The following is a 22569-nucleotide window of genomic DNA, read 5'->3' on the forward strand; positions in this document are numbered from 1 at the left end:
AAAGCATATGGTCACGTGATATGAACCCCTCTGCCTTTTTCCCTGAGAAGGGGTTTGTGGAAGTCTCCCAAGCAGACCGTGGTACAATTAAATCTTCTCACCCAGGTCCCCCAACAACTATTGTTCAGAATGGTGTTTTGTCGATTTCAAGCATTTAACTATATAGTCTTAAGATGGAAGGGTAGAGAGCATTATTTTGAGCAAGTAGCCCGTTGCTGCTGAAAACAAGCTCTCCTCTCTGAAAATTTCCTTTTCTAGATAAAGCCCTCTGAGGGAGATGGGTGGTTTAGAAGTGTGAAAAAGGAAAAAGAAAAGAAAAAACTATGAAGTGCTTGGTTGAACTTTTGGATTAAAGTTTCCTGTAATGGGGGAAAAGTTGTAGTTTTGTAGTAGAACACATTCCAGGATTAACTTTCAGATTGTTTTGAGCAGACCCATGCTCAAAACATGCTTGCCAAAATAGAGTACTGAATTACATTCTCCTACAATCTAACCTGGAATATAACAACTTTATGTGCTTACTTTATTTATTAAAGCCAATGTTTTCATACAGCCCATTTAAAAATAAAGATACAGAAAAGGTAAATGTTTGCAGAATGCTAGGCAGTTATGAGAATAATCCATTCCTCAAAAGAATAATGGAAACTGACTCTCTGTTGTTATTCTTGTTCAAGGTGGAAGGCTTCATCAATCTTATTGAAAAGGAATCTCCTACTGGAAAACAGAAGCTAACAGGCCACATTATAAGTTTTGTTCTTGTCCAGTCTTGTTGCAATTGTTCCCAAATGGGAGACTGTTATTTATTCCTGGCTTTAAGGATCTTCTATTTTTTGAATAAAAAAATGGACAGATTTAAAGACAACTGTTCTTCAGAGGAGGTGAGAACTTTTAATTTTAAAATAGCAGCTTCAATCAGAAATCTCTTTTTTACCCCTTCAACTCTTAGAATTGTGTATGTATACTGAGTTCAGTTCTGTTGATTTAGGAGAGATATTGCATGATATAAGCTTCCGGTAGGAAAAAGTGGCTCCTGCAATTTTCAAAACATGTTAAAGAGATGAGATGAAGTTAAAGGTGAGAAAGACAATTACAGGAAGTAGATTGTAGTGACAATCATAAAAAAAAAATAAGGAGCAAAGATACAATAAAATTGGTGAGCTTCCCATACTTAGTGATTTATGAAAGATTAGAAATATCTAAGGGCCAGTAAAGGTATTTGGTCCTCATGTTCCTTGACAATGCAGTAGCTCAGAATTCTTTTTCATCTTCAGAACAATTCTTCTGAGTTCCCATCTGGGAATGAATCTTTCCGGGACCTGTTATCAACGTATACAAAAAAATTAAACGCTCAGGCATCGGTTGACCTTGAAGATGCCATGCTGTTCCTCATTTTGTTGAGAAGTTTTATTGAAGGCCTGGTCTCTCCAAATTCCTTTTTGAAAGGTATGTTTTTTTTATTGCAGGAGAAGTTAGATTTGAAAAATCAACCATGCAGATACTTTTCTTGCTGAAGTAGTATTTGCTTGTATCTTGCAATTCTGAAACACAGAAATAATCAGCATCTCTCAATTTTAACCTGAATAAAGTGATTGCTATAATTTAGTTTGGTTTTGTGTAGTTTCAGAAAATGCTTTTGCTACAGTCCCTAATTGCCACTTCTTTGCATTTCTACAGATGAAGTCTGGTGGAATCCTGAAACTTTAAATTCAAACAGTAAAGATTATTTGCACTTGCTGTTGGGACTATTTGACGTTGTTATCAGAGGTGCAAGTGAGGGATTCTATGCTGGTCATTTTCGGGCACTGATGCGACTTCTGTTTGAGGTACATTTCGTACATAAACATAAATGTACAATCTTGACAAGAGAAAACCTCTGGCTATTATTCTGATGTACGCAGTTCTGAATAATTTATTTTGCTGAAATTTTACAGTGAGATTGTATTATGGGGTGTGTTGAAGTGAAATGAGGGTGTGTCTCTTTTCAAAGCCACCAAAAAAGGTAAATGGGCTCTCAAAAGAATTGTATATTAACCGCTTCCTTTTTATCATTATCTGAAGGCACATTTGAAAGGACCAGAGCATCAGTTTAGATTTCTCTCCATTTTATGGACTTACAACTACAACTTGTGCAATCAGCTAAACTTTGTGATGGATGCTGTGCTGCAAACTCGGGCATTGTACATAGGAAGTGTCATGCTCGAATCTCAATCTGAGCAGAAAAAAAGGCAGTTGGTGTCAACTGCATCTCCAGGTACCGGCTGATGGCCTTTGGGATATTTCCCTCTGGTTATTGTAGCATTAATCTATTGTAGCTTATAAACTGTCCAGAGAAATTAGGGGGGAAATCAGCACCAACTTCTTTCCTGTGTTTCAAGCTATCTACCCTTACAAGAAGTTTTAAGTTATTTGGAGAGAAATTTACTTTCATGTATTATTATATTGAGTTGGGGAGAGAGGGAGAATTATTTATTTTTTCTCCAGGACTTTGGCATTCTATTTTCAGGTTATAATCAGACTTAAATAAATAAAGCTTCTAACCATCTTTTAATTTACCGAGGTATCTCTGTAATTTTTACCATTTGGAAAAAATGGTAAGTCCAGACTGAAAAGATAGCAGAAACTTGCTCATAAAAATAAATAACTGCACAGGTTTTAAATTTTGAGGATTTTAACTGTTTCAAAGGGTTGTTAAGTGTTTGAATTAGAAAATAGAGAAGACCTTGGTGGGCTCAGCATTTTCAGGTCTGAGGATCTAAGTTCCTCATGGTGGCTGGGACAGTGTAGGCAGATTGCTTCTCTCCAGCAATTCAATAAAGTTGTTTCTCAGGATAGGAGTTTTCATTCTGCGTAGTTAATGAATCTAAGTTGATTTAGAACTTTGCTAAAGCAACAACTGTTGTCCCTCCTTGCACTTTCCAGTAATTGTATCTCTGTTGATCAATTTGGGAAGTCCTGTGAGTGAAGTCCGAAGAGCTTCCCTCAAGTGCCTCCATTCCTTAAGTGGAGTAGAAGAATCCACTTTTCATCCCATGCTTCAGAGTTTCACGAAGAAAGCTGAGGAAATAATGTCTGATTCAACTTACGTTATCCAGGTAAGCATAAGTGAAATTATGATGTTTTACCTGATGTGCATCTGCCATTTTCTATATTTGTGTCCTTCTGATGAATCACACCCTCAGAGCTCTTCTGGTGGCCTGTTGGGAGTCAGGACCATTGAAGCAAGTGTTGGATCAGAGACTAGGAAGCATTTTCTCCTCAGGAGCCCATCTTCTATTTCCTTTGAGAAGATGGTAAATTATCATGACCTGCGGGCCAAGATGAACAGATTATTTTGCCTTGTTGGCCTTTCATGCAATGAGCAATGGGGGATTGGAGGCATCCTCACTTAGGATCTGATCAGCGAACAGTCGTGCTCAGCATTGTCAACAATCTGATATTTTTGGCAGGAACTTTTTGAAGAGGTACTACAAATAGGATCAGAAAACTTTTTTACGCAGAACATCCTTTCTTCCACTGATCCATGGACTCTTCTTCCCAGTTGCCTCTCTTGCATGAGGTTCTCCACACAGCTGCAGTATTTCACACCCAACTGAATGGGATGCTAATCATATAGGCTTGTGCTTTGCCCTGCTTTTTTATTTTTGCAGGATTATACATTTTTGTTTTGATTTCCCGGGAAAGGGTTGTGAGAAAGCAGCTTTTATATGGCTCCAGGTGTGCTTTGAAACGCAGAGTAAATACCTCAAAGTTGTGACTGGTATTTGGGGGTTAAAAATGATAACTGATAGCAGCAGAAGATGCTACGGCAGATACAGAGCAAAAAGGTCCTGGCACAGGCCCACTCCTTTCATAGGGAGCCAGAAATTCATATCACTATGCTAAAGGACTGCTCATTTCTTTAGGTGGTATTTTTTGTTTTAGAGATACATATGCTCACTGATTGCAGTCCACTTTCAATTCCTTTGTCCTTCAGTTACAAATAAAGAAAAAAATAAATTACATTAATGACTTTTTGGTATCTTTTCCCCATTTTGTTTATAATCTAGGTTCTTGGTGATCTCTTTGGAGGAGAACCTACCCAACAGAAGCAAAAAGCCAAGCAGCAGAAATTGTCAGAAGCATTGACAGCATTACTTGAATGTGTCCAAGGCTTTAGATGTCCTTCCTATATTGCAAGAAACCTGATGAAAATTCTTCATAAAGTCAATGGCAGTGTGGGTGAAATACATGGTGTTAACACTGGGAAAATACCCTGATCAAGCCAGATTTTTGTGTTGTTTTTCTGCAGAGTGAAACCTCATTTATATCTTAGTTTTGTTATATTAACAAAATAGAACTTTTTCTATCCCTTTTTATTTGCATAAGACTTAAAATGCGGAGACATATAGAAGGGCTTCAAATTGCCACTTGGATAGTTGTATTGTTGTCACCAGAAATACCTTTAGTGCAAAAAAGAAGGTAACCAATGCTATCCAGGCTGATTGTATGGCAACTCACAATCTCTGACTATCAGCCATGTTGTCTGGTAGGAATTAAAACCCAGAATTTCTAGAAGACATCAAGTTTCATATACCGTGTTTCCCCAAAATAAGACCTATCCCGAAAATAAGACCTAGCTTGATTTTTATATGTGCACCTAATGTAACCCCTACTCCCAAAATAAGCCCTAGTTAAGACCCCACCCATCCTGCCCCATGTTCTGGTTGTATGAGGTGGGGCAAGGTGCACACGTAAAAATCATGAGGGGGGGGTGCACACTCTGCACCTACTTACTTTAGAACCACCACAGCCAGGCCTCCCAGGCCCCGACACCTATTGCGCCACTGCCTGGCTTCTTTTGTGGCCACTTATGGCCGGACGCCATCTGGCACATTGCGCCAGTGCTTACCACTTGGAGGCAAAAAAATAAAAATATAAGACCGGGTGTTATTTTGGGGGAAATGGTATCTGCTATAAAAGGAGGTCTTTCCAGAATGAGACACTTTCTTAAAAAAGAATCAGCTGGTTGTCATATATACCAAGTCTGCAGAGGCTCTTAGGACAGGGCTTTTCAACCAGTGGTATGGGTACCACCTGTGGTACATTGGCACCTTGCAGGTGGTATGCGAACATCCTAGAAAAGTGGTAGTGGGGGAGGGGAATGAGCTGAACTGGTGGCAGCACCACACAAGCCTGAGCGAGAGATGGCTGGAGCTGCAGGGCTGTCAGGGCTCAGCGGAAGAGCCAGGTTCAGCGCCAGGCTCCAACTGGAGCTCGGCGCTGATCCTGGTGCTTCTGTTGAGCCCAGAAGAAGCGCTGATCAGCTGGAATGTTGCAGCATCTCTAGGGTCTTGTGATTTACATTCAGATGCTTGGCAACTGATTCATATTTATGATGGTCACAGTGTCCCAGGGTCATGTGAAGTGACCAAGACCTGCTGCAACCACCCAGCAGACGGGGGGAATAAAAACCAAATACCTCCACCCCAGCCCCGCTGCCAATCCTCAAGAGAAATGCTCACAACAATGAAAACCTCGGACAGGAGGAAGAGCGCTGCCGGGTGGGCAGGCAGGTGTCTTGCTCGGCTGTGGCTTGGGGGGGCCATTGTAACTTTGAACAGTCACTAAGTGAACTGTTGTATGTCGAGGACTATCTGTACTTTATCACTTTTTTTCTTTTTTTTTTTTTCTTTTTTTTTCTTTTTTTTTTGGTCATCAAGTTTTTGACACCTTGCTAAGCGACTGGTAGTACTTGGATATTGCCATATCCTAAAAGTGGTACAATGGGTGAAAAGGTTGAAAAGCCCTGTCTTAGGAGACTCAAAGACTTCTCTTCAGATAATTTGCATGCCGAGTTTGTTGTTGTTGTTAATTGCGAAGTCGTGTCCGGCCCATCGCGATTAAATATGCCCTTGCATCATACACTTTTAGAAATTTGGCTTTCTCTCCTTAAACATTGACTTGCTTCTGGAAGTTGTGGGTGCTCCATCACTGGGGATTTTTAAGAAGATATTGGACAGCCATTTGCCTGAACTAGTATAGGATCTCCAGCTTGAGCTGGGGATTGGACCAGAAGACCTCCAAGCCCCCTTCCAACTCTGTTATTCTGTTAACCTACCAATAAATGGAATACAAAATAAGTTTTATAAACATGAGTTTATTAAAAGTTTGGGCTGATTTTTGAAAATAATATTGGTCATGTTTTTTCAGGCCGTGCTTCTTAGCTTACTGCCTCTCCTAGATCGGCTATTGGAGAAAGCTTTTGGTACCGGACAGATGTTGAAAGATGAAGCCCTTCTTTTGCACCTCGTTCTTGGGAAATACAATGAGCACTCGGCAACACTCCTCTGCACAAGTCAAGAGTGCCTACATCTGTTCCTCAAAGCGTTGCATGCCTCGCAGGAAGTGTACCAGGGCCTTCATCCTTTTCAGATTACAGCTCTTGGGCAGGTAAGATTTTGTGTGAGTTTTTTTTTTCATCAGAATCTTTCGCAGTGATTATTTGCAAACGTTTCTCTTTGCCATAAAAGGTCTTCCAATTGCTTTCTAAAGAGAGAGCTGATAATTACATTTTGCTCCAATTTCCCTTTTTTTTTTCCGCCCTCCAATAAATGAATACCATGTGCACCACAATTCTACTAAGAAAAAAAAAAATAACAGAATCTGCTTCCAGCAGGAAGCAAATGGAGTTCTTGTTTGCTGAAGAAAGATCCTTTTGATACATTTTTCTTTGTCAATGTAAGCTGTAGGTAATTTGGTTTGTGTGTTTATTTATTTTCCATTGTGCTGTCAAGTTATAAGGCAGCCCACTAAAAGTTAGAAAATACAGGATATATGTCCAATCCTGAATGCCAGTAGCTAGCAAGTTGAACAAAGATTCAAAAAAGCCAGATTCAAATTGTATTTTGGGCAGAGTCGTTTTTCTGAGTGAAATGGATGGCATAAAAAAATTAATAAATTAATTCACAGGGTATCATGAGGAAGCTCTATATTTCCTTATATCCTTATCACTGGAAATAATGCTGAACTTTCTTTCAAAATGTTATATATATAAATTTTTTTTTGTTGTTTCTAGATTACAAAAGCTTTCTTTGCTGCACTGCCAGATGGGAAGGTACAGCAAAGGATTCTGGGAGTTCTTTTTGACTTACTTCTCAATTGCAAGAATCTACATTGTGCCCAGACAATCAGCAGCGTATTTAAAGGGGTAAGATCAATTTAATCTCGCTGTATAATGAGACTCTGATTCCTCTGAATAAATAGAACAGGATTATTCATTCAATAATAAGTAAATAATAAAGAAACAATTATTTATCTCTTTCTGTGTAAATTTTGTATTATTCCCTAATCACATAGTTTGCTCTCAGGAATTAGGCCATTATAATCTGATTATTTTTAACAACCGTATTGTGTTCAGTATAGGATCTAGTTAAAATGCATGTTACAGAGAATTAAAACACGAAGTATTTATAGTTTGGAAAATTAGTAATATGCCATATGATGAGCGCATTGCTTTTACTGAAAACAAGACTTTTGTGAACACAGAATAATTTCTGGCTTTAAGCAAAGAATTATATTGCCTTTTCAGTAGGAAGCTATGCTGTTATGTCCTTGGAGGTGCCAAATTCATAGGAAACATTCCTCATAGTCCTCCCCTTCAAATACAAATGGCCGTGCTTTCTTTCTGCACCACTATACAGGCATGTCACATTCCTGTTAACAGAGGATGGCCAGATCATATTCTGCAATTGGGCTGCCTACGTACAATACATTGTGATGTCTGGTGTGTTACAAATCTTTAAAACAAGATCTAACATATTGTTCAGATTTCAGTAGATGCTGAGCAGATTAGTATCGAACTGGAACCTCAACCTAAAATCAAGACTGTGGCTACAGTTCACCAGACAAGAAGGCAGAAAATACAACAACAGAGGTAAAATGGGTGGGAAATATAAATGCCATATATGCTATAATGGAAGAGGTTTTAAAATGAAGAATTAAACGATTTGGAAGCCAAGCAGCTTAAAAACCCAAGACAGTAATTCATTAAGCAACAATTTAAGCTATGACATTTCCATGAATCTACATGTGGAATAAAATTGGTAATACTCTGATATTTAAGATGAAGAGAATGCATATTATTTTCATTGAATTAGTTTTAACTAATTGGAAATGAATTTCATACATGCTTTTGATGCAAAATAATGAAGATAATTTCTGTGATTAAATGGAAAGAGACAGAGTTAACCAAAGAGGACTGGACAAACATGAGAATAAATGTTAGATTATTTTATATAATTAATACTTTAACTTAATGACATCTGCTTATAATTGTGTATGTATATGACATTAGGGCAAATTCGGTGCTTCCGTAGAGAGTTATAACCTTATCTCCATAATCATGAGAACTAGAAGGCCTGTCTGAATTCTTCAAAAATTGTCATCAGAATAGATGTTGCCAGGTTAAATAGCCAAAAACAAGACAACTAAGTAATTAATCAGAGAGGGAACAAAAGCCAAATGTCATAAGCATATATGGTAAGCCAAGCAATAGAAAGATTAAAAAGGACATATGAATTAAGCAATCCTTAATAGCTGTATTTTGTTGATAAGTCTTTGGCTCTTTGTAGAATCTGACTCACAGGAATAGTTGCTGTGCAAAAACTGATATTTTTATAGAAGGAAATAAGTTTACTTTGTTCTGCTTTTTATCATCCAGGAAAGTCCAAGATCAAGAATGTGCACAAGAAGAAAGTATGAACTGGCAAAGAATTACACTTATCCTAGAATTGCTACAGCACAAAAAGAAGCTCAAACAGCCTCAGGCCCTGATACCTACCCTTTTCAATTTGCTATCTAGGTAATTTTACTTTGGAGAGCAATCCTACATCTTGTAATTTCTTAACCAGATTGGGTTCAGTCCAGCCATTAAATATGAGGATTGGCTGGCCCTGGAAAAATCTATATCTTGCCCATGGGAGAAAGGAGTTACGAAATAGAGTAACCCTTCCATTTTTAGATTTGGGCATTGTCAAAATGACTCAGCTCTTCTGTCCTCCATTCTGTGCTATAGTTTAGTTCTGTCTAATCTCTCTTTATGTGGCCAAGCTATAAGCAAACCTGCATTTGGTCACTACGAACATGTGGATCTGACTGCCCTTTAAGATGTTCCATCTTAGAGCATAGTTTCCAGTTGCTGCCCCACTGCTAAATATTCTTGAGTTGCATCATGTTGCTGCTAGCTATGTTGATTCCTCAAGAGCCTTGCAATTCCTTTCTTGTCTATAACTGCTTCCTTTGATGATTTCTCCAATAAGGTATTTGAAAAAAAAAAAAAGGAACTTGGAATGTGATGTAGAAATTTCAGTGTGTTATAGAAGATTGGTTCTCTCTGTCTCCCCCCTTCAAAACTGCTGTTTTTAGGTAACAGCATGGAATTTTATGTTTGATCATCTATTTCTCCCAAAAAACTAGCCTAACTCCTTTCTGAATTTCCAGGTGTCTAGAACCTACTGCAGGGGAAGAAAATCTGGAATACACAAAACAACTAATACTTGGTAGTTTGTTAAACATTTGTCAGAAGCTGTCCCCAGATAGCAACAGGATAAAGGCAGGTAAAGTGAAGACCAAAGTTAATTTCATTTGGGATATTTGATAGTGTTCCCCTAGGGCAGGGGTCTTCAAACTTGGCCCTTTTATGACTTGTGGATTTCAACTCCCAGAATTCCTCAGCCAGCGTGCCTGGCTGAGGAATTCTGGGAGTTGAAGTCCACAAGTCATAAAAGGGCCAAGTTTGAAGACCCCTGCCCTAGGGTTGTATCTCCAAATGCATTTGGGAGAGAAGCTTTGTAAGCCTTGCTAACTTTTCAGTGCCTTCTCTGCTTTTTGAGGTCTCCTGGATGAAGAGAAGTTCAATGTGGAACTGATTGTTCAATGCATCCGGGTCTCAGAAATGCCACAGACACATCACCACGCACTGCTGTTGCTGGGTGCCGCAGCTGGAATGTTTCCTGTGAGTTTATTGGAATGCTTGTTGAGGGTGGGCAAGTTCATCCAAATTTCTAAAAAGGAATATCACATTTAGGTGCCTTTTCAGCTCTGACGCAGGCATTTGGGTGAGGCTGCTCATCTTTTCCTATGCTTAGAAATAGCTGGCCAATTTCCAGGTTCGCTTGACTTCTTTCTTCAAGATTTTTCTCACCACCTCCTGCTTTTTTTCTTTGCATAGATCACCGTCAATTACCAACCTTTTTTTTCCTCTTCTTTATCACTGATCTGTTACTCCCTGAAGTGATCACTAACTGGTCAGAGGTTTGACAGTTTGTTTAATGTTTAAACAAGTATTGAGGAGCTGCTAAAATTGTCTATTCATGCAGGATAGAAAACTGGCTTCCGAGTGCAATTCAGGGTGCTGGTTATTATCTATGGCACAGGGTCTGGATCCCTGAGAAACCACTTGTCTTCAGTTGTTTTTGCCCACCCAGCTGCATTCTGTTCTTAATTGTGAGGCCCTTCAGACAACCATTTGTTCCTTGATCACCTCACAACTGAATGACGGCAATGCGCTCCACATGGGGCTCCCCTTGAAGACCACCCAGAAGCTACAACTGGTTCAAAATGCCGTGGTGTGAGCAGAAATGGGCACTGCCTGCTGTGCTCGTGGGTCACCACTGCTAGGCGAGCTGCATTGGGTGCCAAATAAGGGGAGAGTGAAGTTGAGCAGTTCCTTTGACATTGTTTAAAAAAAAAGCAAAGGATCCACTGCTTTAAAGTCAGAGAAACTGCAAAGCAGGAATAAATGCTCAAAACCAAGTGCTACATGAATAATAGTTGCTTTCTTTTGCGCAGGATAAAGTGCTACACAATATCATGCCCATTTTTACATTCATGGGAGCAAACGTCATGCGTCTGGATGATGCGTACAGTTTCCAGGTGATTAACAAGACAGTGAAGATGGTCATTCCAGCTCTTATACAGGTAAGGTCATTTAAACTGCATCACTAAAACAGAATACAGGTAGTCCTCGGCATATGACCCCAATTAAGCCCAACATTTCTATTCCTAAGCAAAACAGTCGTTAAGTGAGTTGCATGGCATTTTTTTTGCCACAGTTGTTAATTGAATCATGCAGTTGTGAAACGAATCTGGCTTTCCCCATTGATTTTGCTTGTCAAAAGACAGTTGGGAAGGTTACAAAGGGTGATCACATGAGCCCGAGACACTGCAACTGTCACAAACACATCCCAGTTGCCACCTGCCTGAATTTTGATCACGTGACCGTGGGGAATTCTGCAATGGTTGTAAGTTGAAAAACATTCGTAAGTCACCTTTTTCAGCGCCATTGTAACTTCAAATGTTTACTAAGCAAACAATTGTAAGGCAAGGACTACCTCTACCAAACTTAAGTCTTGCATCTGAGACAATAGAATTCTTATTTTTATTAACTGCAGCTTGGATTCTAAATGCTTTGGCTTAATTCTTCCTATTTTTTTAAACAGGAGTTTCCTTTATTCATATCATTGCTGGATTTGCAAGACAATAACAGCCATTTATTGTCAAGCCTGCCTTTCATTTACAGATTGGCTTTGCCAAACAAACCCAATTCCACTAATTATATATCTATTCCATGGTTCTTCTTTAGTATTCAGGCTTTGGTTATAACCTTGGCTTTTGGGGGTGGGATTTTTGTTGTTGTTGTTGTTTTGGGCTTGTTGGTGGTTTTTTTTGCTTCATTTGAATAAAGTCTTGTCTGTTTTGCTTTTGTTTAGGCTTTGGTTTGTATGTATAACCTGCTTTTTTTTTTAATATTCTTTGTAGGCAGAGGAAGATGGTAGGTCTTCAGGAACTGCAGGGAACATGGAAGGAGTTGTGATTAAAATCATCCGGGTTTTTGTGGATGCCTTGCCCCACGTGCCAGAGCATCGGCGTCTCCCAATTCTAGAGCAACTGACAAGTACTTTGGGGGCAGAGCGATTTCTGTGGATTCTTTTAGTACTGTTGTTTGAACAACATGTAACCAAATCTGGGACTGCAGTAGCCAGTGGGGAGAAGGTAGGTAAAGAGTTTTGAAGAGTACATTGTCTTTAAAAATGTATGAGTTGCTGTGCAGAATGTTGCAATATAATACATAATATGCAGCATTTTACCCTACTGTTTTCTTCATCTTGCTACTTACACAGGATATTGTTTTGGAAACTGATACGGAATTCTGGATTTCTGTATGTTGTGAATTCAGCATAATTGAACAGCTGCAAAGTTTAATGAAACTACTCAGCTATTTAACAAACCTGCCAGAGAACAAAGAAGGTAATTACCAGCAAAGAAAGTTGTAGTCAGCCACTCAATAAACAGATCGGGTTGAATTCCAGCTGAAAGAAGCTTGTTTAGGTGGTTCATAATCAGGCCTAGTGCTATTTTCTCCAGAGCTGGCCCAAAACCCAGTGCAGCAAATGGCATCTCAGTTCCCCAAACCAAGGTACTTAATTTGAGCGTACAGAGAAGAAGATCCCCTAAAAATTTCCATTCTGGCAATAATGATAAATGAAATATCCTTTCATGGTGCTAAAAATCTACTGCCTGAGTCGTTCCCCTCATTCTACCCAAAACTAGAGCAAAAGTTGTATTTACTTAAGGAATGGCCCAATTTATACAACATGCTACACTGCTTTATGGCATAGATGTGAGTAAATGCCACTTTTAATTGGATTTTTCCATAATATGTACTAAGATGTATTTATTTACTTACTTGTTTAAAAAGATTTATATGGCTTTGGGGTCTATTTTTTGCAGACGATTCTGGGCAAAAGAAGTCGAGGCCACTCAGGACACAAGCCTACAGTCAAGAAACAGAACTCTTTGATGTGGAGTCTCATTCTGGCAAACAGTTGAGGCATTTGAAATTCCTGGCAGTCTCTTTCATGTCACAGCTTCTGGCTTCGCACAGTTTTGTAAAAAAAGTGAGTTGAATTTATCTTTGCCCAGAATTGCTAAGAGTCCCATTACTGGTTGAGAACCTGTAATTTCCATGAACTGAGGCAAGTTGCAGAAACTTCTTTTCTCTTCCCTTCTGGCTTCAGTGTAGTGCTGTTTGGTGTAACTAGAAACATGCTTGACATTGAGTGCAAAGTAAAATAACATTACATGTTATTTTGCTGTAAATTCTGCAGATCGTTGACTAAATATCTTGGCAAGAAAAGCCAAGGGATAGACTAAGACAAACCACACTGGACTTCTCTTTCTGGTCTTGGAACAAGCCAGAGGCAAGATTTATACATATTGTGGCTGGCAGTTGAACATTCCATCCATGTGTACAACAGCCACAACAGTATAACAAAAGCAGATTTGTTTTTAGGTTTAATCATTTGTGATTAGTGCTAGCTTATCAATAAATTAGGATAAATATGTTCAAACACATTTAAAAATGCATTCTCTGGTTAAGAGAGACCTAACCCTGCCTGCAGCCTTTGCTCTCCCCAAAAATAAATTGACATGCTCTCCCACCCACAATTTGGGACAGATTTGATTGGCCTTTGTATTGAAGTGGGTTCTGATGATAAGAATAGTAGGCATTGTGGAAACAATTTTCAGAGGCAAATTTGAAAGCAAACTACCTGTTGGAACTCTTGTGCTATTCCTTTTTTAATATATATATATATATATATATATATAAATATTTATGCGAATTCATAAAAGCAAGTTCCTTGAGTTTCTTTCCAGCTGTGATTACTGTAGGAGAATTTGACATTACTTTGAAATTCTATGTGCAAAAGAGATCTTTCAAGGCTGTGTTTTCACTAATTAGGAACTTAGGAGACCATCCCTCAAATCAATTGCCGGTCCCACTCAATCCTGTATAGTATGCTAATCGCAGCATGAAGCTCCAGAAAATGAAAAGGGTGAAAATTTTAAAGAACTAAAGGCTGTGTATGAATCAATGTGTGGCTATAGTAGAAGAAAGGATAATAGGGATGATTTAACTAGATCTAGTTAAATTTCTTTTTCTTTTTTTCTCATTTAATTTCTTTTGCTCAGTACTTGTGTTGGACTTTAACATTGGTTACACTGAAAGGGAACAGTTTGGTGAATATATATGCGTGTATAATAATAAAAAGGATGGATTTTTCAGGATCCTGATTGCCACCAATTTTTTAGTGTAAAGCCAGACAAAATAGCCATGAAGATTTTATCTGGTTAATACTATAAAAAAAAAATATTAGCGCACCTCATAATCACGTTCACACAACTGAATTTAAACCCTAACCCTAACATTGACATGGACTGTGCAAGTGATTTTCCTTCCTTTGTCCACTAGGTAGTTGAATGTGAAGATTCTGAAGAGTTAAAGGAACTTGAACAAAAGTATGTTTGCTTTTTTGTTGAATATTTTATTTATGAATAGAAGTAAACTGTATGGGGAGATTTTGAGAAAGAATTACTTAACATCAAGGGTGTCAAACTTGATTTCATTGAGGGCTGCATCAGCATTGTGGTTGCCCTCGGGGTGTGTGTGGCCAAGATGGTCACAGCCGACTGGGTGGGCGTGGCCGGGGTAGGCATGGCCAGCTGAAAGTCACTTGCATCAATGGGCACTTGTTGGGGTCCAGGGGGATCCAGAGGTCTCCGATGGAGGGGTGCGCTGAGGCCTGATCTACCAGAGGAACTTTGCCAACCTTCTTGGGCCATGTGGAGGGAGGGGCAGACAACAGCATGAGCTGCCGGGGCCTTGCTGTCTCCAGGTCGGCCCCACGGGCCAGATCTGGGCCTATTGTGGGCCGCATCCAGCCCACGAGCCTTATGTTTGACATGTCTGTTTATATCTTTGGCCAGATGAGAAATGAACTATATCTATCATCTCTGTCTACCTGAAACTACAGCCTATTAAGGTATACGTTACTAATTCAGTAGGTGGTGATAGGCAGAGATCGCACATAAGAAAACCTGAAACAGGACAAGGACAATTTCAAAACAAATCAGGCTGATCTGTGAACATAATGTTACATTATTTTTTGCTTCAAGATATAGAAAGTGTAAAACTAATGCTGAGCCTATACTTTGATAGAATGGAATCCTGTCTTTAATTTATTTAGAGTAGCCACTACTCTAGTAGACTGACTTTAAAAATATGTCAGCATAAAATAATGCAAGTATTGAGCTAACATTTCCTACTGATGGAGCATCTTGTATCAACCGAATGTTGGGGCAAATTTCAAGGATAGTTTGGGATTCTGCCTTGATGATCACCATGATGATGATAACAAAGTTGAATTTAATGGCATGCCCACATGGCCTATTTCTTGTGGATAAATGGTTTTCTTTTTGGATTCTCTTATTCTAATGGAAAATTAATATGGATTGATGTAGCCAGTCATTCACTATAGTTGTTTTTCTAGGTTGTTGGAAAAAGTTCTTTGCTACATAAATGCAGTGGCACAATCAATAGAAAAAAATGCCAACACTTTGACAGCCAAATTCTGGAAGGTTTTGCTCAACAAATCTTATGAACTACTAGATAAAGTAAGTATTATTGTATCTGCCAGTAAGGTGACATCTTGAAGCTTTGTGATTTTGATATAAAAATGGATTTATTAATTCTAAACCACCAAATAATACAGGCAAAAATCTTAGTTGCTTAAGAATCTTGGGTTATCTGGTACCACAGATTTGCTTAGCAAATTAATTCCAGTAATAACAATTTACAGTCATCTGGGCAATTTATATGAATACAAACAATAATACAATACAGATTTTAAAACAATGTGTTAAAAAATAGAAAATATTAATCTATTATATTTGGGAAAAAGTGAAGCAAGCCCATAGAAAGGCTTACCCTTGAAAGAAGAAGACTTACAGAAAATACGATAGAACTTTGGTTTTCTGAAAGGTGGGGAATTATCTTAAGGACCGTTTCTTCCCAGTTGCATCCCCCCAACCCATTAGAGCGGGGAGGCAAGGAATATTGCAGGTCCATCCCCTAAGAAGGTACATCTGGCAGGACCCAGAAGAAGGGCCTTCTCTGTGGTGGCTCCCTCGCTTTGGAATATCATCCCCACCAAGATTAAATTGGCCCCCATTTTGACACTCTTTCACAAGGCCTTGAAGACCTGGTTCTACCAACAGGTCTGGGAAACCCAGAGTGGGATGGAACCCAGCAAATGGATTGTTTGATTATGTGTTGTCACCTGGGGGGGGTCTGTTTTTTATTCTTTTATATTGGGTTTTTTATTGTTTGTAAAACACCCAGAGTCATTGAGAGTGAGTGGCAGTCATATAAATCTTCTAAATAAATAAATAGATAAGTTCTTCAAAAGAAGAATAGTGTGCCAGAGTGCTGGGGATGAAATAAAGATCTCAAACTATAGGATAAGTTCCAGTTAGGGAAAGTTTTGTAATTGGTAAGAACAGGTCAATAGAGAAACCAACTAGTATAAGAGGTTATAAACTCCCCTTCAGTAAATATGTTGAAGCAGAAGCTGGATAGCCAGATTTGGTGGTCTAAACAACTCCTTTCAACTCTGGATTTTCTAAATCAATTTATCAGGCAGTTGAGTGAAGGCAGAGGGAAGGAGGAACAGAGTTTCCACTTACCTTAGTCAAGACCTGAGGAAAGGCTTGGAATGTGGAGAAAACTGAGTGAAGAAAATTCTCAGCTTATACTGTTTCCTTCCGATTTTGACCTAGTTGTAGAGGACATGGGGAAAGGCCTTGGGGGACAGGAGGAAATACGAGTCACTACCAAGGCAACAGATAAGCGGGGCTTGAGCTTCATTCCAAGATGCTGACTAAACATCGCAGACAGGGCCCTCCCTAAGTCACACAAAAATAGTGAAGGGGGGAGGGGAAGCACAGTCTTGCAAGGTTCTGTTACTATAGTTGTCATGATAGCAGCAGTCTCGACCCATATGACATTGGTTTGTCAGTCTGTTCTACCTTGTTAGATTGACACTGGGTTTGCATTCTGAGATTTTCTTGAGTTTCCCCCAAATTCAAGAGTCAGTGGGATACTCAAGAGACAAAGGATTGTTAAATTAGTTTTCCTCTCTAAATACTGAAACAATTTTTTACCATTAATTTTTTAAAAAATTGTTTCTATGTTTCCTTTCTAGATCAATTCCTTAATTCCAACAGAAACCTTTATTCCTGTCCTCAGGGGCCTGATAATCAATCAGTTGCCCTCAGTGAGACGTAAAGCCATGGATCTCCTCAACAATAAACTGCAACAGAACACACAATGGAAGCAAACCCAAGTAAGCATTTCTTCTCATTGTCTCTGTTGCAATATAGTATTAGTAGTCATAGCAACCATAATAGAAAAAGTTCAGCTTTGCCTTTAAGTACAGTACTTAAATAAAGAAGTACTGGATCTGGATCCCTGAATTTACTATAGGAAATCTTCTGCGGTGTGCTTGTTTGGATTGTAAGATCTGGACTTGGATATTCAGCCCTGAAAACTTCCCATGAATGGTTCAGCCTCATTTTGTCTTTTTAGGTGGAACTGCTGCTTGAATTGATTCCCGACCTCCTCACTGTTGTGCAACATCAGGAAGCTGAGGAACAGGCAATTAACAGGCAGACGGCCTTGTATAGCTTGAAGTTGCTGTGCAAGTGTTTTGGCACAGAGAAACATGAGCTGTTTGTAACTGTGTTAAAAGTGGCCATCAAGGTGATTTCTTCAGATGGGAAAGAAGAAAAAAATGTTGTTGGAAGTGCTTTGTTGTGCGCTGCTGAGGTCACCTGTGTGCTGAAAGCATTGGCTATACCTCAACTTCCAAGGTAACTCTTCTACAAGCATAATTAAGGATCAAAAAAATTGAACATCTGGACTGACTCTTGAGAGTTGTTCAAACTATGCCTTCCATTGCAGTGTGATGGAATATCAGTTAAGAAGCTCTAAAAGATAGGGTGATTATTTTTCTTCTCCTTTTATAGGTAGACACAGGTTTTCCAGGAAATTCCGAAGGGGGGGGAAACCAATTGGCATTGGGGAAAAAAAATTATGGACTTCCTTTTGTGTAAATGATTCTTAATTTTCTATGCTCTTCCTTGCAAAGAAATGCTTGAATTATATTCATAGGAAATTTTGTATGATTAATTGGAAGCGTTCCCCAAAAAGAATGAAAAATTAAGCACTTTCCTGATTGCAATAGTTCAAGAAAGTAGTGAGAGATAAAATGAGTTTTGACTCATTTTGACTCCTATGCAATGAACTACTACACTGCCCTTTATTTAGATTAAGAAACTTAACCGTGAATATTCATTAGAAATGTCTGTGTTTTCAGAAGAGCTTGGCCTTTGATCTTATTTAAAACACCGTTTAGTGAAATATATTTGAATAGAAGATAGCTTATTTTATCGGGAGGTCTGTTTGAGTACGAACAGGTTAATCTTATGTAACTTTTCTCGTAGACTGATGCCGGCATTGCTAAATATACTGAAACACAAAAAGGACTTGGTCGCCAATGAAATTTATTTACTTAGCACAGTGACGGCTCTGCTGAAAATTGTAGAAACTTTGCCATGCTTCCTCAGCCCATATTTACTGGATGTTCTGCTCCAGGTCAGCAAGTATTAGTTAAGCAGCACGATGTGTGAAACTTCTGCGAGATAATTTGATTTGTACATTGGTTGCCTCCTAGGTGGTCCACTTGGACAGAATTACTGTTGAAATGGGACCTTCATCTCAAGTTAATCTTCGTGTGGCCTCTCTGAAAACCACTTTAGCAACAAAACTTCCAGCAAGAGTTCTTCTGCCGGCAATTGCCAAGTGCTATGGTGAAATTGCAAATGCCTATAAGGTTAGATGCATTTCAGTTCTTCCAACCCACCTCTTGCTATATTATTATACATACATACATAGTCAGTATATTGCCCCAGGTCAGGGGTAGGCAACCCAAAACACTCAAAGAGCCACTTGAACCCATTTCCCACCAAAAACAAAACACCAGGAGCCGCAAAACCCTTTTGATATCTAAAATGAAGATAACACTGCATATATCCTTTTTTATCTTTATTATAGGTGTGTGTGTGTGTGTGTGAGAGAGAGAGAGAGAGAGAGTGTGTGTTTGTGTATGTGTGTGTGTGTGTATACACACATACACACACACACACACACATTAAAAATAAAAGTAAAAATATGACTCTTGGGAATATCCATACTATTAAAACAATGATCACTGAGAGAATGCTTTAAGAGAATAAAATTACATACACACATAGGTAAAAAAAGGATATATGCAGTGTTATCTTCATTTTAGATGTCAAAAGGGTCTCTCTCTCTCTCTGTCTCCCTCCCTCTCTGCCCTTGGTCTGCCACTCCTCTTCCCCCACTCTTTCTTTCTCTCTCCTCTCTCTCTCCCCCTCCCTCTCTCTCTCTTTCTCTCTCTCTTTCTTCCCCCCCCCCATCTGCTGCTCACCTGGCTTGCTTCAAGTTGTTCTCCAACAATCTCAGGGGTAGGCAACCTCAGCTCTTTTATGACTCATGGACTTCAACTCCCAGAATTCCTGAGTCAGCCTAGCTGGGCTAGCTAGCTCTCTCCTGCCCTTCCTGCTTCCTGCTGAGACGCAGCAAAGGGAGGAGCTCCGCCCTGAAAGCTTTTCAGCTCCTCGGAGAACAATGTGAGTGCACTCTCTTTTACACACACACACACACACACACACACAAAACACAGAGAGAGAGAGAGAGAGAGAGAAGCAGGGAAGCGCAATTGCCTCTCTCTGTCTCTGTCTCTCTCTGCAAAGGCAGAGGAGGCTGGGAGCCACAGGGGAAGGCTCAAAGAGCCGCATGCGGCTCCGGAGCCGCAGGTTGCCGACCTTTGCCCCAGGTAATAATGGAGTTCAGAAAGGGAGTGTAATTCCATCGGCAAAAGGCTGCTTCCTTTACTCAACTAATCTGTGCTCTATCATGGCCTTCTTGGGCAAGGAGGAAGAGGAGCAGGGCAATGGTTCCTTATGGCTCTCAAATTTCACACTATCCTGGATCAGAAGTTTTCCTTAAAAAAGATGCTATTAAGTTTTTGAAGGGAAAACTTCAAGCAATCTGGACATTATTTAATAATTTGAATTCCCTTGGGTATTAATCTGAACTTGTATTTTTATTCGTTTGCTCTTCTAGAATGATGTGGGTACTATAATGGATATTTTGAAGGAGCACATTGTAACTCTGGAGAAAAATCAGCTCTCTGCTCATCAATCTGAGCTAACAGCATTTTTCACAAAGGCTTTGGACTTCAGAGCTGAACACTCTCAGGTGAAGTATAGGAAATCTTTTGGGAGTGGCACAAATGTATTCCTCTTCAAGTGAAGTTTCCCTTTGAATTAAAATCTTTATGGGGGAGTTTAAAAAGCTCAGTTCTGGGCAGAATTGTGCCCACAATCCTATAAACACTGCTGCAAATATTTTGATAATACCTGCTTTATTCTAGGACAATATAGAGAAGGTTGGCAAAATAGAATCTCGAATTATTACATGCTTAATCAGCATGATTATGAAGCTTTCTGAAATGTCTTTCCGACCCTTGTTTTTCAAGGTAGGCATTTGAACACACTTCTATCTCAATAAGGTTTTTTGTTTGTGTTTTGATACAAAAAAAACCCGCCACCCCTGTCTCTCTTTCTTTCAGCTCTTTGATTGGGCCAAAACTGAAGGTGCCTCAAAGGATAGACAGTTAACTTTCTACCGACTGGCAGACTGTATTGCTGGTGAGCTAAAAGGGCTGTTCAGCCTATTTGCTGGCCATTTAGTGAAACCTTTTGCTGACAATCTGAACCAGATTAATACATCAAAAACAGGTAAAAATTCTAATTTAAAAATAAATGCAAGGAAGAAAAAAATATTTTAATAAGATATGTTATAATGCACTAATAACGTGATAATGCGTATTTATCATTTTTCTTCTTAGCTTATTTTCATTTTTTTAGAAATGCAAGGCTAGTCTGGATCAACTCAGAATCTAACTTCTGATTTTCTTGAAGTTCACCTTCAAGAAAATAAATCGTAGGGATCATTCACATTAAACTAAGTTTGTTTAACTTTATCACAGCCTATGTCATGTCTTCACTGAGGGAGGATAAGATTTAGAATCTTGCGTTTCATTTTATTTGCATTATTTCTATAAAATAATAAACCAGTAATAATGAGAATAATTATCGTAATAAGGTAAAGAAAAGCCACACTTAAAATTAATAAACCCATGTGATCAAGATCTTATGACATGGTGAGAAAATGGTATTACTGTACATTTTTGATGAATGAACTCTGCTGAAATAATGACTTATGTTTTCAGTTCTTGGGTAGATTTCGTATGTAGCCAAATAACAGGTCTTTCAGCAATGACTTGTCCTTCCAGTACCATTAAGTTGATAAGGCATAAGCTACATCATCATTTCTCAATTGCTTAAGTATTTCTGAGGAGTTTGAAAAGTTTCAAAGGGATGCTTCAGGGAAGCACTTCAACTACCCAGAAAAAAAGTCTCCACATGCAGAACTAAGGCATCGGGGTGCCGCCAACTTGGGGAACATAATTATGAATGGAACAAAACCCATCTCTTCCTGGGCATTCTGCAATCTGCCAAGCTTTTAGGATGTCCACTCATGCTTTAGTCCATCTCTGCACTTCAGTATTTAAAAAAAAATATTTTTCAACTACAGTTGGGAGAAACATGATCTGGATAACATCCAGCTATCAAATTTTTTTAACCTGCTGTATCACACAGATTTTATAAGTTTTTTGTTACCCTAACATGTTGTTTCTCAACCATGGCAATTTTCAGTTGTGTGGCTTCAACTCAGAATTCCCCAGCCAACAAGCGAACAAGCTTGGGGAATTGAAGTCCACACATCTGAAAGTTGCCAACGTTGAAAAACATTGCCCTAATAATATCTGAATCTTAATATTCTATTTAAAAACAACTTTAATTATAAACATGCTATTAATGAAATTTTCTCTTTGCTAATAGTATACGGAGATTACAAAATTGAGTGTTAGCTAAGTATAAACGCCTTATCCTGTACCTTTTGCTGTTTATTTCAGATGCAGATGAAGCTTACTTTGAATCTGAGGGCGACACTGAAAAAAGTTGCTTATTACTACAATATAGCCTTGATTGCTTGTACAAAATCTTCCTTTTTGATTCTTATCATTTTGTGAGCAAAGAGAGGGCAGAAACATTGATGCTGCCGTTAGTCAATCAGGTTAGAGAACAGTGACATTTTTATTAGATTATTATGTAATAATAATAATAAAGTTGGAAGGGACCTTGGAGGTCATCTAGTCCAACCCCCTGCTCAGGCAGGAAACCCTATACCATTTCAGACAAATGGCTGTCCAGTCTCTTCTTAAAAACTTCCAGAGTTGGAGCATTCACCGCTTCTATAATAGGTTTCCACTGTGCTGTGTCATTCTTGGACCATTTTTACAGATATGCTTTGTTCGTTTGGGCTAGGTTCCTTTTTCAGCTTCTCTTATTGCCAAATTATCATACTTGATTTAGAACATGAGTTGAGTGATATACTATTTATAAAGGAACAATCCACCAAATACAGTCTTGTACAACCAGTGGTTAAATGTAATCAGGGTTCTTATGGATTCCCCAAAA

At 38.9% G+C, this 22569-nt stretch overlaps 1 protein-coding gene across 1 annotated transcript in view; it reads left to right on the plus strand.

The window, feature by feature from the left end:
- Window positions 1-22569, plus strand: part of HEATR1 (HEAT repeat containing 1) — a gene marked incomplete at its 5' end in the record, with an annotated part of 39880 nt that overhangs the window by 15231 nt on the left and 2080 nt on the right. Inside the window, 26 exons of the mRNA XM_039353038.1 lie at window positions 675-878; window positions 1272-1443; window positions 1675-1823; window positions 2059-2251; window positions 2920-3092; window positions 4047-4214; window positions 6190-6429; window positions 7055-7186; window positions 7806-7912; window positions 8699-8839; window positions 9478-9593; window positions 9870-9991; window positions 10828-10956; window positions 11797-12030; window positions 12159-12285; window positions 12769-12935; window positions 14291-14337; window positions 15369-15492; window positions 17082-17222; window positions 17465-17748; window positions 18382-18532; window positions 18612-18770; window positions 20087-20221; window positions 20397-20501; window positions 20595-20763; window positions 22005-22165. Coding sequence (XP_039208972.1) covers window positions 675-878; window positions 1272-1443; window positions 1675-1823; window positions 2059-2251; window positions 2920-3092; window positions 4047-4214; window positions 6190-6429; window positions 7055-7186; window positions 7806-7912; window positions 8699-8839; window positions 9478-9593; window positions 9870-9991; window positions 10828-10956; window positions 11797-12030; window positions 12159-12285; window positions 12769-12935; window positions 14291-14337; window positions 15369-15492; window positions 17082-17222; window positions 17465-17748; window positions 18382-18532; window positions 18612-18770; window positions 20087-20221; window positions 20397-20501; window positions 20595-20763; window positions 22005-22165 — 4050 coding nt within the window. The remainder of the gene's footprint in view (window positions 1-674; window positions 879-1271; window positions 1444-1674; window positions 1824-2058; window positions 2252-2919; window positions 3093-4046; window positions 4215-6189; window positions 6430-7054; window positions 7187-7805; window positions 7913-8698; window positions 8840-9477; window positions 9594-9869; window positions 9992-10827; window positions 10957-11796; window positions 12031-12158; window positions 12286-12768; window positions 12936-14290; window positions 14338-15368; window positions 15493-17081; window positions 17223-17464; window positions 17749-18381; window positions 18533-18611; window positions 18771-20086; window positions 20222-20396; window positions 20502-20594; window positions 20764-22004; window positions 22166-22569) is intronic.

Source organism: Crotalus tigris, unplaced genomic scaffold (assembly GCF_016545835.1).
Source record: "Crotalus tigris isolate CLP2741 ecotype Arizona unplaced genomic scaffold, ASM1654583v1 scf7180000018486.1709376, whole genome shotgun sequence".
Taxonomy (NCBI): Eukaryota; Metazoa; Chordata; class Lepidosauria; order Squamata; family Viperidae; genus Crotalus; species Crotalus tigris.